General features: G+C 23.9%; 2 protein-coding genes across 2 annotated transcripts; one reads left to right on the top strand and one right to left on the bottom strand.

Moving 5' to 3' along the window:
• Positions 1-30: 30 nt before the first annotated feature.
• Positions 31-1,991, top strand: LOC128957089 (uncharacterized). Its single transcript, XM_054302805.1, has 4 exons — positions 31-322; positions 1,240-1,680; positions 1,761-1,863; positions 1,951-1,991. The coding sequence occupies exons 2-4, from the start codon at positions 1,294-1,296 to the stop codon at positions 1,989-1,991; spliced, it is 531 nt and encodes a 176-aa protein (XP_054158780.1). The 5' UTR covers positions 31-322; positions 1,240-1,293.
• Positions 1,992-5,858: 3,867 nt separating this feature from the next.
• On the bottom strand, positions 5,859-9,163 carry LOC128957140 (NAD(P)H-hydrate epimerase-like). The gene is made up of 3 exons (XM_054302857.1): positions 8,993-9,163; positions 8,591-8,882; positions 5,859-6,380 (listed from the first exon to the last, which is right to left on the bottom strand). The coding sequence occupies exons 1-3, from the start codon at positions 9,103-9,105 to the stop codon at positions 5,859-5,861; spliced, it is 927 nt and encodes a 308-aa protein (XP_054158832.1). The 5' UTR covers positions 9,106-9,163.
• Between the last annotated feature and the right edge of the window lie 7,331 nt (positions 9,164-16,494).

Genomic DNA, 16,494 nt, shown 5'->3' with positions numbered 1-16,494 from the left:
GACCAAACATTTTCAAATCAATTGTCTATCACTGGATGTCTACTATGATATCTGTCAGAAACAGACAAACAATGGTCTAATAGATACAGGATTTGTCTATAGTTATAGCAAACACAGTAAACCCTATTATATAGTCAATGGTCAATACTATTGGCAATTGGATAACAATCTAACGGGTCTATGGGATAGACGGGCCAGAAAATTGTCGGACAATTTCTATCCGATCGGGTTTATCGGTAGCGATGATGATATTTCAATAGACATAGCGTTTAGTGTTGAATCATATGTCTGGTCGAGTAGTCATTGTGCATATTTTATACAGGTTTGATGGTTACACATATACTGTACATACAGCTTAAACATAATACAAATACACATACATACAAACACACATACATACAAACACACATACAAACACACATACAAACACACATACAAACACACATACAAACAAACACACATACAAACACACATACAAACACACATACAAACACACATACAAACACACATACATACATACAAACACACATACAAACACACATACATACATACAAACACACATACAAACACACATACATACATACAAACACATACATACACACATACAAACACACATAAAAACACACATACAAACACACATACATACATACAAACACACATACAAACACACATACAAACACACATACATACATACAAACACACATACAAACACACATACATACATACAAACACATACATACACACATACAAACACACATACAAACACACATACATACATACAAACACACATACAAACACACATACAAACACACATACATACATACAAACACACATACAAACACACATACATACATACAAACACATACATACACACATACAAACACACATACAAACACACATACATACATACAAACACATACATACACACATACAAACACACATACAAACACACATACAAACACACATACAAACACACATACAAACACACATACAAACACACATACAAACACACATACAAACACACATACAAACACACATAAAAAACACACACATACATACATAAATACATACATACATATATATACACACACATACAAACAAACACACACACACACACACACAATAGTTTTAATAGTTATAATGCTTTTCTATATTATTTTTAATACATAACTTTTATTTTATTTTTTATGCTATCATTACACCCATACATACTGTATATACTATATACCAACTGAATAGTCGGATAAATGGACCAACTTTTGTCTAGAATTATATACTCTATTACCAATTAAAATGTCCAAATCGGGTAATTTTACACTACCTGAGCTCAGAAACAGTTCCATAGCCTTTAGTCCATACAAGGCTCAGGTAGACACACATGTATTGTTTATAACACAATGGTTTCAATCGCAAGTCAATAATAATAATAGTGATGATGTAGTTATAGTCAAACGTAGCCATCAATTGTATGATTTCAATGACCCGAAGTTACCGATAGCTATCGGCAGCAGCAATACTACTGCCTATAGTCAGGAAATACCCGATATTGTCGACAATATTGGCGATCAGTATTGGATTATAGCTATACTAGAATCGGATGATAATGAGGGCATTGTATTTGCTAAGCACCGGGATATTGGATACTATTGTCTATTTAATAGTAGTAATCAAAATCAATCGGTAAAACAAAATTATTTTTGTGTATAATATTAATTATTTTTTTTTAAAATTTGTTTTTTTTTAAATATAACTAATTGTAGTGTAGAAATGGTAATATGAAACCAACTGTCGATTTGTTTGATTGTAAACCTACTATAAAACTACCAAAACTTACCGATGATGACATTGATATAACAATTATTAGTACTAATAATCCCGTATTAATTGATATATTGTTTGATAAAATCTACAAAATTATGGCATTTTTATTAATTGCTATAAATTTATTAGTATTTCTAGTTTTGCCAATTATTAAGTTGTATTACATTTAACTATTTTTTAATAACTTTTAAATAAATGTTATTTTTTATTTAAAATAAAATTAAACTAAAAGCATAACTATTGATATATATCGTAAAAATAGTATTAAAAAATTTATAGATTAATAATAATAAAAAATCAATGTTTTAAATGTTGTTATGATTTTTTTTTTAATAATAACAATACTGTACTATATATTGATTGATTGTATTATTATTTATTTAATAATTGTAAAAAATCTATTTTAAAATTTACTTTAATTTCTTTGATTTTGTTTTTATTATTCAATTCATCAATAATAATATTGTAATTATTTTTCAATCAATTGTTTGTTTATTAGATTTGATTTTTTATGTTAATTCACTTAATTCACAATCATATAAATATTGTATATAAAACCAAACAAAAATAATACACAAAAAAAATCTATATATGTTATATATAATATGTTAAACTCAATTATAATTATTATTATCAATAATTTTTTTTGTATGTTTTTCTCTCTATCTCTCATTTTTTTTATTAAATACAATACAATGTATTTTACATTATGTGTAATAATAATAATAAAACTTTTTTGTTTGTTTAAATTATTATTAATTGATTTATGTATGATTTTTTTTTAATGAATCAATGGATCAGCGCCTCCTCCTATCGTACACACACACACACACACACACACCCCCTACCCATCATATAGATGATTGACCAATGAATACAAATTAGTATTCAATTATAATATATATTAATATATTTAGTATCTGTAATAAAGATATTAAATCATATATCACTAAAACAGTATAAATATATATATATTGTTTGAATTTTTTTTTTTGATTTAATGATTTTTAAATCAATTTTTTTTATTCAAATTTCATATCATTGATTGACTGATTGATTGTTCACTTAATTACTTTGATACGGATATGAGTCGATATGAATCGGTAATCATCGGATCGTACGGTCGGCTGGGCTTTGGTTGTGTCCAATCAATGGCTGTAATTTCAATCAGTTTCAATTTAGACCGATAACTGTCCATAGCTTTCAACACCAGTTCATCAGTAATGTTGTCAAACACTAGACTCTGGATGACCAGTGACTGCATTGACGGCAACTTTGTTGACATCAATGACTGAATAAGTTCGGGTCCATTGTCGACGACTACTGTATTCAAACGGATATCGGTTTCTAGATTCTGAAGTCGCGGTAGATTTTGGTATAGATTGGCAAAGAACTGCCGATTGACTATTAGTTTTGTAATTTTACCGCCAATTCTCAGATGTGTTAGTTGTGGCCAACATTTCGGTGTTAACTGCAGATCAGTCATCTGTGTCGACGACAAATGTCTTTCAGCTAAATCAATGTCATTGTTGTCCAAATCATTTTCGCCAACCATATCGAGATCAAGACGTTTCAAACGATGCATTTGTTTGACTGATTTGAATGTCCGGATAAATGCCTGCAAATCAATGTCTTCATAATCGTAACAGATTTGTAGTCTTAGACGACATAATTCTAGACAATTGTCGGCAATCAGTAGCAATGGATCCGGTATTGATGGTAACGCCTGTAGATGTAATGCAGTATCCAATTGATTGAGTTTTTCCAGTCGCGAGATCTGTTCAAACAATTGTTTTGTTTTATCTTTGTTGGTCTCGTCATCAACATCATCAGTAAACGGTATATAATTGATGACCAATCGTCGGAGACCAATGTTATCGGCGATAAATTGCCGAAACTGGTCGACATATCGAGGGTCAAGCAAACTGTCGATTCTAAACGATTGCAATCCCTTAACCAATAGTTGATTACTACTGTCGTCGTCATCGGCAAACACATTGCCGATACGTTTAACTGTTAGACTGTCTAATCGGCTGAACTGTTTGAGCCATGTTTTCGGTCCGCGTATTACCAAATCGGGCGACACTTGCAACGTACGTATCATATGCTGATGACAGCCGATAGGCTATTGGTGTCCAATAGTTGGTCACCGAGTCGACTACTCCTACTAATTAGCATACAATAATCGATACGACTGAGTTGTGGCCATAGTTCCAGATAATGGCTGCCGATTGTCATCAATACTTGATTGTTGTTTTCGTACAATTTTACGGAAGATATATTCGGAAACTTTTTCATCAAATGATTGGCAAATTTTTCTTCCGGTGTATCACAACATTGACAATACCGATAGCATATATGATTGATCCATTCGGTCGGCAGATGAATACGGCTAAGACTACCGGAGCCGCACTGTTGAAACTGTTTGGACACTGACTCGTATTTAATCAATTGATCGATAGGTAGATAACTGAGTATCAATTCGGCCAAATCATCGCCGAATTGATCAAACGATTCCCGATTTCGACCATTTCGTAGATTTTGAGTCGACGTCTTCGTTATCGATGACATAACCACTGATGGATGGATTGATTGATTGATGAGTTGATTGATTGACTGTCTGATTGATTGATTGATTAACTTTTTTTTTTGATTTAATTTCTACTTATTTTGTTTTTACTTTAAATTAAAAAATATTTTTATGTATTGTTACATAATTTTATTTATATTTTTTTTAAAAAAAATAATTTCTTATAAAATAAATTATAATTTTTTTATAAAATTTCATTTAATTATTAAATTAATAAATTATTATTGTTTTATTATTAAACTATTACTAATAATTAAATTCAAATTATTTTTTCCAGTTATTAATTAGTTTTTTTTAATAATAACTTTTTTTTTGGTGTTTAAGTGTTTGATTATAAATAAAAATTATATAGTTTTGCTATTTATGAATGTTTTAACTATTTTTAAAAATTAAAAAAAAATTAAAACAAAAATACTATTATTATATTTTTTTTGTATAATTAAAAAATTTATTTTTCAAATATAACAAATCTGTTTTTATTAATTAATTTTATAATTAAATAAAATATATTACAAGTAATTTGAATACAAATTGAACAAAAATTTTTTAGATTTTTTGTAGATTAAGTTAAATTGTATTTTTTTCAATAAAATTTTAAGTAAAATTTCAATCACTATTACGACATAAACCTGGGATAAACTTTTATAATAAATATTTTATAATAGTTTATGTGATTATATATTGAATATATGATATATATTATATACAATAATCTTCAAAATGTAATTTATATAAATAAAATTATTTTTTATATTGTAATTAAACTTTTTTTTTCGCCACAATATTATAGTATATTATATATATATATATAAATGTTTAACATTATGATAAAAAATATAATAGTAAAGTCATTATATATCATAAAATATAGTTAAATGAAACAGTTTTAACATGAGTTTTATAATAATAATAATAATAATAATAATAATAATAATTGTTAAGATTATAAAATAAAATTTTAGTATAATAGATTTTAATATACAATAAAAATAATTACAGTAATAATAATAATAATATCAATAATATATGTTAAACTTTTTGTATATTATAAGATTAATGTTTATGACAATGATATAATAAAATAAAAATTTAAAATAAAATAAATAAATAAAATGTTTTTAAAAATAAATAGTTAATTATTAGAATAAACACTAGAAATATTTTTTTTAATTTTATAAAAATACTGTATAATTATTTATAATTATATAATAATTATATATATACTGTAATTATAGATATATATATATATATAGATATAATTATAAAATACTGTAATAATAACATAAATTTTAAAATATATATATATTACTGGACAAAAAATTAAAAACTAAATTAATTAATTTGAAAAATAAAATATAATTAATAATTTTTTTTTAAAAAAAATTAGTTTTGTATGAAAAAAAATCAATAGTAAACTAATTAATAAATTTAAAAAAAAATACAATTTTCAATAACAATGTGTATCGATGGCCACTATTTGTTCGGAGCCAACAAATTTCGGTAAATTTAGTTTATATTTGCGGGACAGCGACGGCAATATAAAACGGCCGCCCAGCCAATGATGGCGACCAGTAAACAGTTTGGCACACATTTTCGGCGCAATCATCGATATGAGACACTCGGGTAATAGTACGGGCATTACTTCACCGCCGGCACCGCCGATGCCGCCACTACTACGGGGCGGACCATCGTTGGCCGACCAGCCAAACGGTACGTCAACGCTGGCCACTGGTGTACCGGCATTGCAAACGTCGACCAGTTTGCCGAGTATTTCCTGGTTATTGGTGTTCAGACTTTGCTGATAGTCGTCCATAACGTCCACAACCAGATCGTATGAATCGCGAATCAGTCGCGACTCGTTTGGCAGATATGATAGAAACGATATCTCAAATTCCTGACACTGGCGTATCAGTCGGTGATAGTGAGGGGTACGGCCAGGTGTCGGGTTATAAATGGTCGGACGAAACCCCTTTTTTTAATAACCGCAAAAAAGTTACAGTTAAAAAAAGTTAAGTATTTATTTTTTATGTGTAATATTATATATATATATATATATATCAGGGTTGCGAAAGGGGGGGGTAGGGGGGTAAGGTTTGTCGAATTTTATGAAAAATTGTCGTTTAAAAATGCAATAAAAATTGTTCACCCCCCCCCTATACCCCCCTGAGATCGAAAACCTTTCGCAACCCTGATATATATATATATATATATGTAATACAATTACTGTAGATATTATATAAGGAAAACAACAATAAGAGTAAATAAAATGATAAAATAAATAATTAATTATATCGTTGTTTTTTAAAATATACTGTATATAACTATATAAAGTGTGTCTATCTATCTATCTATTTGTATTGTATATCTATAATCTGTCTGTAAGTGCAATATATATATACTGTACCACAAATAATAAAAAACTTTATATACTTTTAATACTATTATATATTTTGTCGACACAATAATACTATCAGTAATAATAATAATAATAATAATACCCTTTTTATATTTATTTGTTAATACTTAATAGTGATTGTCATTAAAAATTTAGGCACACAATAGTGTGTCTATGTGTGTGTGTATGTATGTGTGTGTGTGTGTGTCTGTCTGTGTGTGTGTGTGTGTGTGTGTGTGTGTCTATGCATGTCTATGCATGTCTATGTGTATGTGTATGTGTCTATGTGTGTGTGTGTATGTGTGTGTATGTGTGTGTATGTGTGTGTATATATATATGTGTGTGTGTATGTGAGTGTGTGTGTGTGTGTTTGCAATACTAATTTAACAACAAAATTATATATTTTTTTGAGCACAGGTATCATCATCAGCAGCTCTTGTACATCATTAACACAGGTATTAGCACACACACACACACACACACACACACACACAGTAGATAACAAAAAAAATAAATTTGGTATCAAATATCAAATAAATTATATAATTTGAGATATACTATTGTAAATTGTTTTGTTATATATTATATAGATATATATACAATATATCTATTTATATCAACTATTATACGTATATACAGTATATTTCCTAAACTACTAACCATTTATATTTCAGGTGACGTTTGTATTTCAGATAAAATTTATAACAAAAAAATAAAATAATGTACAGTTAAGTATTTAATTCATTTAAATAAAATAGACATTTAGTTAGATATTAATTAACAAACAAACAAAAATGCGTGCATTTATAAAAATTAAATTTACATATATATATATAAATATTTTATGAGTAATAGTATTAATTTAAAATGAATTAAAAATATAATTTACAACAAAATAAAAATAAAATAAAATCTCTAAAAAAACAAAACAAAAATTATAATTTATAAATATATAGCTATAATTAATATTATTATATTATTATAAAATAGCTATTATTGTATTATTATTATATATTAAATATTAAATATTGTATTATAACTGTATTATTAATATTTCTAAAATAATATTTTTTATAGCAATTAATTATTTTTGAGACATTAATTGTCAATGATAAATGTAAAAAATAAAAAAATAAAACATTTATAGATATTTTTTATACATAATAACAAACAAAAAATTATTATGTTAAATACACCTAACACTAATAAAAAAAAATTACCTAACCTTTAACCTTTTAAGGTATAGAAATAATAATAATAATATTATTATAAATAAATAGTTTATAAATAAAATATAAAGGTAAGTCTATAATATAGATATTGTTAATTATATGTTAGTTTTTTTTAATTAATTAATTAATTCATCTAAATTACTAACGCATTGATGGACAGGTATGTTACGACTACTATTACTACAACAAAAACAACACCAACAACAACAACAACAACAACAACAACAACAACAACAACAACAACAACAACAACAACAACAACAACTACCACTACTACCACTATTACCACTACTACCACTACTACCACTACTACCACTACTACCACTATTACCACTACTACCACTACTACCACTACTACCACTACTACCACTACTACCACTATTACCACTACTACCACTACTACCACTACTACCACTACTACCACTACTACCACTACTACCACTACTACCACTACTACCACTACTACCACTACTACCACTACTACCACTACTACCACTACTACCACTACTACCACTACTACTAGATTTAAAAAATGCATGTTGTTATACATACAAACAATTTGAGATGTCTGGCAGCTACCAGTCCACTTTTGCCTAATAGTTCGCTACCGCAACAAATCAATAGTTTGGTGGCAACAGTACGGCTATCGTTACCGACAACAGTGGCCGATGACGATGATGAGGACGCGGACGCGGACGAGGCCAACGACGATCCGGAGGCCGTTGTCGGATAGGTCTTATGAATGGCCGCCGCAATACTCAGGCCTTGCATTTCGGTAATCTGGTCGATGGTAAAGCCAAACTCGCCGAACAGTTCATCTTTGATGGCCTCGTATTCAATATCACTTAAATGAGGAGGTGTTGGGGCGGGGGGTGAGACCCGGGGGCATCAATTGTATTGTTTATTATTACACATAAATTTAATTTTTAATTATAATTTATAAAAAATACATACTTAATATATCTAATGTCGTCAATTTCGTCGATACCGTTACTACGGCTATAGTTAACGGTTCGGGGCTCGATGTTAGAGGTTGTCCTATTCAGGCCGGTAAAGCCCATAGACATTAGCCGTCGGGGTAGTGACCACTGTCTCTTAGTTGGTGGTTGTTGTTGTTGTTGTTGTTGGTGTTGGTGTTGATGGTGTGCCGACATTTTTTTTAAATATATATATATTAGCCGAAAGTTATTATTATTATTGATTGCAAAAAAAATATATAATTTTTTTTATATATATATATATCGATATCTTTAAAATATCCTAAAAATAAAACAAATAACAAAAACACAAAAAATTATTTATTTATTTTTTTTGATTATATTTTAATTTATTTAATTATAATTTTAATATATATATATATATATAATAATTTATTAATAATAATAATATTATTATTATTATTAATTAATTAATTAATATTAGTAGAATTATAGAAATATTTATTTTTTATATTTGCTATTTTCTATTATTATTATTATTATTATTAATACATAACTTTACATATAAATGTCAAATAGTTTAAAATAAAAATTGAATTTTTATTTTGCTATATTTGTTTGTTTGAAAATATAACTGAATTTTTTAGTTCACTAATATTATTATTATTATATTTAATATAATTTTTAAAAAAATGCTTTAAGCTAAATTTTTTGAAAAATGTATTTAAAATATTACTAATACTGTTTAGTATAATTTAAAAAAAAAATTATATTATTTAATATTGATATGACATTAAATTAAATTAAAAAATAACTAAATACAGTATATATATAAAGTATATATTTAAAAATATTAAAATGCATAAATTAAATTTTTTTAAGTATGTCTATTTGTATAAATTAAAAATAAAGTCAAAATAAAAATTTATTATTTATTTTAATGTACTATAAATTATATATATATATATTAAACTTACAATTTTTATAATAAAAAAATTTGAGTTATTGATAGAGAGATTGCAAAAAAAATATTGTTAGCAATAATAAATTTGTGTAGGCTTATTTTTATCAAACGTTAAATAGCAAAATATAATTTATATATTTTTTTTAGTTAAATTGAAGAGAAATATATATATATATATTATAGTCATAAATATATCTCCGGGCTTATGATCGATAAGTTTTTATTTTTAGAGATAAAGAGAGAGAGAGAGAGAGAGAGAGAGAGAGAGAGAGAGAGAGAATATGACAAAAAAAAATATTCAGTGATTTGCTATCAAAATCAGGTAAATATTATATATAAATATATTTCTATTTCTATATATATATATATATATGATATGAATATTTTCACAATATATTTACTTATGTTGTTTTACACTACTTATTATGATTTTATATATATATATATATTATAAAATTGAGTGCAAATATAGCATACAAATTGGTTTTTTGAAGCATAAAAAACACAACAATTGATGCAAAAGTAGATGAAGTAGAAGATGAAGAAGAAATGGTGAAGACTTGAATTTTTGAAGAGTTTTTTTGATCAAAAAAATAAATAAAATAAATATATAATCAAAAAAATTTGTTGTTTTTTATTATTATTATTACTATAAAATACAACAAAACTACTAATAATAATAAGATAATAAAGTCGTCTCACTATTTAACACAAACACTATATATATATATATATGTCTATTGAATATATGGAGGTTTAATATATAGATATAATCATCAATTGTTTGGTTAAACTATTGTTAGATATATTATTATTATTATTATTATTGTCGTTATTGTCGTTATTGTCGATCTTAATGTTGTTTATTGTAGTTATTATTATTATTAACACATAAAATAAAAATTTTATTTAATAAAAATATTTAAACAATTTTTGTTTGTGTAGTCAAACAAACAAATAATTATTATTTGCAATAAATATATATATATATAAAAAAATTTACACAAACACACACTAAAATATAGTATATATTATTATTATTATATTCAATATAAGTATTTAAGTTATGTAAGTACAGTAATAATAATAATAATAATTTTATATTGATTTTTATTATATTATACCGTATATACAGTATATATATTGTATATAAGTTTACATTTCCATTGCTTTATAATAGTTTTAATATAATAAGCTATTAATAGTGTATATAACTTATATACTGTATTATTATTATATAAAAAACTAAATATTATTCACCAGTCCATACCATACATTGCAAACATAACATAACATAAGATATAATATATATATATGTATGGCTATTGGTTTGTATAGCACAGGGATTTTAATTGGATAACCAGGGGGTGGGATGGGGTCGGGTGGGGGTATAGTAGTCTATGATTGTAGGAATTGTCTATTATATATATATATACACTTGTATTTAAAGGTCGACCTTTTATTTATTTTTTCATATAAAAGGATTAATTGCAATACAACAACAAAAATAACAGTTATTTTTATTGAATAACAAAAATCACTATCAAATCGCACAATATATATATATATATATATATATATATAAAAATATAAGTTAATAATATTACTATATTTTTAGATTTTTTTTGTTAGTACTTAATGTAGACACAAATAACAACAACAACAAAATAGATAGACTGTACCAATAAAGTCCATAAAATCAACAACAAAAAAATCATATATTTATTAATAGTTTAATATTAATAGTTATTTTTTGCACTTAAATCCCATAGAAAATCATTTGATTTTGACTTTAGTTTTATTTTATTTTTTATTTTTTTTTTTTGGTGATCAGTGAAAGTAAAAGTTAATGACAACAACAACAGTCAAACACACAGTTATTATTATTATTATTATTACCACTTATTAACAAAAATTTGATGATTAAATTAATAGTGAAAATAACATCAAATAAAAAGAGATTAACAGAGGATTGAAGCAAAAATTACTGGTAATTACTTAATAAGTTTTTTATTTTTGGTGTGCATTTGATTTTAATTGCTGATTGACTGACATACAGTACATACAGTTTATATGAGATCAATATATATATATATTTTTAGATCTAATAGTATTGTAATAATAAAATTGCAATTAATTTCTAGCAATTTTTAGTAGTAATTAGTAGTAGTAGTAATATATATATATATATATATTTGTGTGAAAATGTTAGTATCAACTATCAAATAGTTAGCACTTTAGTAGTAATAGCTTTTTATTATTATTATTATTATTATTAACAACAACAATAATAATATATTTTTTTTAAACAAAATAATAAAACAATTTAGTAGTATTAATGTACTGTATATCTACTACTACTACTACTACTATCTAATACTAGTAAAGCACTGGTAGTTTAGTTGTTTTTTTATATATTAATAGTTTAGTTAGTAGAGAGAGAGAGAGAGAGAGAGAGAGAGAGAGAGAGAGAGAGAGAGAGAGAGAGAGAGAGAGAGAGTACAGTAAAAAATACCATACAGTAGTTGATTGCAATTAATTGAGTGGCAATGCGACAAAAAATTATATATATATTAATATATAGTCATGTAATAAAAAAAAAGACTAAAACACAAAAATATAATAATTATTATTATATCTAACGTTTCTCACCAACAAAAAAATATAGCACACATTTACTGTTCATATATATATATATATATATATATATATATATATATATATGTAATGTTAAAACTCAATTTAAAACATAACATTTGCTGATAACCATAGAGAATATTCTCTATATTGATGTGTGTGTGTGTGTTAGCAAACTGGGAACAGTATGTTTTTTACCAGTACTACACACATACACACTCTGTGTTTGAAATACACAACAAAAATTATAACAGAGAGAGAGAGAGAGAGAGAGAGAGAGAGAGAGAGAGAGAGAGAGAGAGAGAGAGAGAGAGAGAGAGAGAGAGAGAGAGAGAGAGAGAGAGAGAGAGAGAGAGAGAGAGAGTTATAATACATACAGATTCTGTATTACAGAATATATTGTATTGTACTGTAGTTTTAAAACGCATGACAGTCTATAGCGCACAGGTAGTATACACTATGTATGTATGTGTGTGTGTGTGTGTGTGTGTGTGTGTGTGTGTGTAGTTATAACCAACAACAACAAATTAAACCTTACCTTAACGTTTTATAGAGTACTAGTATTTTTATTTTCAAAAATATATATATATATATCTATAGATGTAGTGTAAAAAAAATTATTTATCATATTTTTCTTTAGAAATACATATAGTTTCGTAACATTGATGTAAACACATGATATATCAATTGAGTTTTAGTTGTTTAGTTTGTTTTTGTTTTGTTGAACAGATAAAACACTGGTTTTTAGACATATACCAAAAAATAATCTACAATATTGTATACCTGTATATAAAGTATTTTTGTTGTATATATATATATAGTATATAATACCCTGTAATCCTCTAACTATCTATCTATCTATCACATACACACACACACACACATACATACATACATACATACATACATACATACACATTGTTACTAACAATTGTATAGACTATCTATAATATAGAAAGAAAATCCTGGTTTATCATTGCTTTATATAATAAAATAAATATTGACTAAAAAATAATAAAGAATAATCAATTATATTATAAAATCCTAAATAAATTTTATTATTATTATTATTATTATTTGTGTTTTATTTGTAGAAACTTATGTATTTACAGTATATAAATTAAACATTGTGTTTATATATGTATGTGTGTGCATATGTGTGTATGTGAGTGTATGTGTGTATATGTGTGTATATGTGTGTGTATGTGTGTGTGCATGTATGTATATGTCTATATATGTTTGTATATGTATATGTTTGTGTATGTATGTGTGTGTGTATGTATATATATATATATATATATATATATGTGTGTATGTATGTATGTATGTATGTATGTATGTATGTATGTGTGTGTGTGTGTGTGTAAGTTTATAAGGCATAAATAAATAATACAAATTATTTTAATAAATTTTTGCTGACATAAAATTTAGAAAACAAAAAAAAACAAAAGCATAATTTAAAATTTTTAATTAAATTAATGTTATTTAAGTTATTTTTATAATATAATACTATATTTTTTCTCTACTCATAATTATTATGTACTAATAGTTTTATACACTATTTATATATATATTAAATTTATATATTAAATGCATTATTATTATTATTTAAAATATTAATAATAAACAATACATTTATTTTAGCATTTAGTAAGTTAAATGATAATAACATTATAATATTTATATATATATATATATATATATATCTAGAGAGAGAAAGAGAGAGAGAGATAAATGTTTATATTATATTAATATATAATAAATACATAAATATTTTATTAAAAATAATTTTTAGAAATAATAATATTTATATATTAAATATAATAATAATAATAATAACAAAAACATGTTAATAATATAATGTACAGTATATGTAATATTTTTTTTCAAGATATAAACCGATTAATTTATTAGTATAAAAATATACAGTAAACTAAATATTATTATTATTATTATTATTATTATTATTAATGTTGTTGTTATCCATTTTTCAATAAAAATATTATATAAATTGTTAAACAAGCCGTACTTATTATAATTGAGACAAAACTGTTATTTTTTAATAAAAATAATTTAATTTTAATGATTGTTTAGAAATATTTTAGAAAATTATTTAGTATTTAGAGTAAATCTAACATAAGATTTATAATTTATTATTATTATTATTATTATTATTATTATTATTATTATTATTATAAATATACTTTAATATGAAAGTAAAGATTAATATTTCAATTAAAATAAAAATAATTGTATTAATAATAATAATAATTTATTTCATACTTGTATTCAAATATATATTAGTAAATTAATATTTTTCGTGTTAAATTATATGTATATAAATTAAATTAATACATATGTATATATATATATTGATATAAAGTATATAACAAACATACATACATTTATGCAAATATATATATATATATTTAGTTAATAGATATATAACTTTACTGTATATTTGCATATATTTTATACACTAATATAATTTTCTTAACAAATATAGCAAACAACAAAAAAAAACAAACAAATATTTATTGCCATAATAACTATGTGTTTGGTGTTTTGTTTAATAATAATAATAATAATAATAATAATAATAATAATAATAATAATAATAATAATAATAATAATAATAATAATAATAATAATAATAATAATAATAATAATAATAATAATAATAATAATAATAATAATAATAATAATAATAATAATAATAATAATAATAATAATAATAATAATAATAATAATAATAATAATAATAATAATAATAATAATAATAATAATAATAATAATAATAATAATAATAATAATAATAATAATAATAATAATAATAATAATAATAATAATAATAATAATAATAATTTTATATTGATATAAAGTTTATATACAATAATGACTAAAACAATAATAATAATATTTTTATTATTATTATTATTATTGAATCTAATAAAAAAAATATATACTATTATTAAGTACTAAACTATGTTTTTTTCTGTTTGTTTGTTACGTAATTCACAAATCACATTATTATAATTTATTTTATAATATAAATAATAAATTTTAATATAATAAACATGTGTATAATATAAATACATAGAAAAATTATAGTTGAAAATATTTTTGTGTGATTTGATAAAAAATATTTATATATATTAATATATAAAACTGAATCAAAAAAAAATACTGATTAATAAATTTATTTTTATAATAAACTTAATATGTATTACCAGTGTATTATATGTGTGTGTATGTGTATGTATGTGTGCGTATGTGTATGTATGTGTGCGTATGTGTATGTATGTGTGCGTATGTGTGTATATGTGTGTGTATGTGTGTGTATGTGTGTGTATGTGTGTGTATGTGTGTGTATGTGTGCGTACTGTATATAATGTAATATAATAATAATAATAATACATTTGCGTGTATTTTTATCATAACTAGAAAAATTGAGAGAAAAAAAAACTTTTCTTTTAACCAAATTTAGATGACAATAAATTATTCAAATATGAATATAAAAAAATAAATATTAATAAAATTATATAATGCAAATTTATAATATATATATATATATTATTATATAGTATATTAAATACTGTATATACATTTAGAAAAATAATATTATAAATTACTATACATCATACACATACACTTATATATTTACACACACACACACACAAACACATACACACACAAACACATACACACACACACACACACATACATACATACACACACATACACACACATATAAACACATTTACACACACATACACACACATACACACACATACACACACATATACACACATATACACACATACATACACACACTAATAGTATATATAATACAGTATTATTATCATATTATAATTTATATCTACCCATACGTGTGTATCTACAATATTATAAAAATT

This window comes from Oppia nitens, unplaced genomic scaffold (assembly GCF_028296485.1).
Source record: "Oppia nitens isolate AA-2021 unplaced genomic scaffold, nextdenovo-longstitch-racon4-pilon3 scaffold36_pilon_pilon_pilon, whole genome shotgun sequence".
NCBI lineage: Eukaryota > Metazoa > Arthropoda > Arachnida > Sarcoptiformes > Oppiidae > Oppia > Oppia nitens.
The sequence above is the reverse complement of the archived record's forward strand: the minus strand, read 5'-3'. Positions and strand labels throughout refer to the sequence as shown.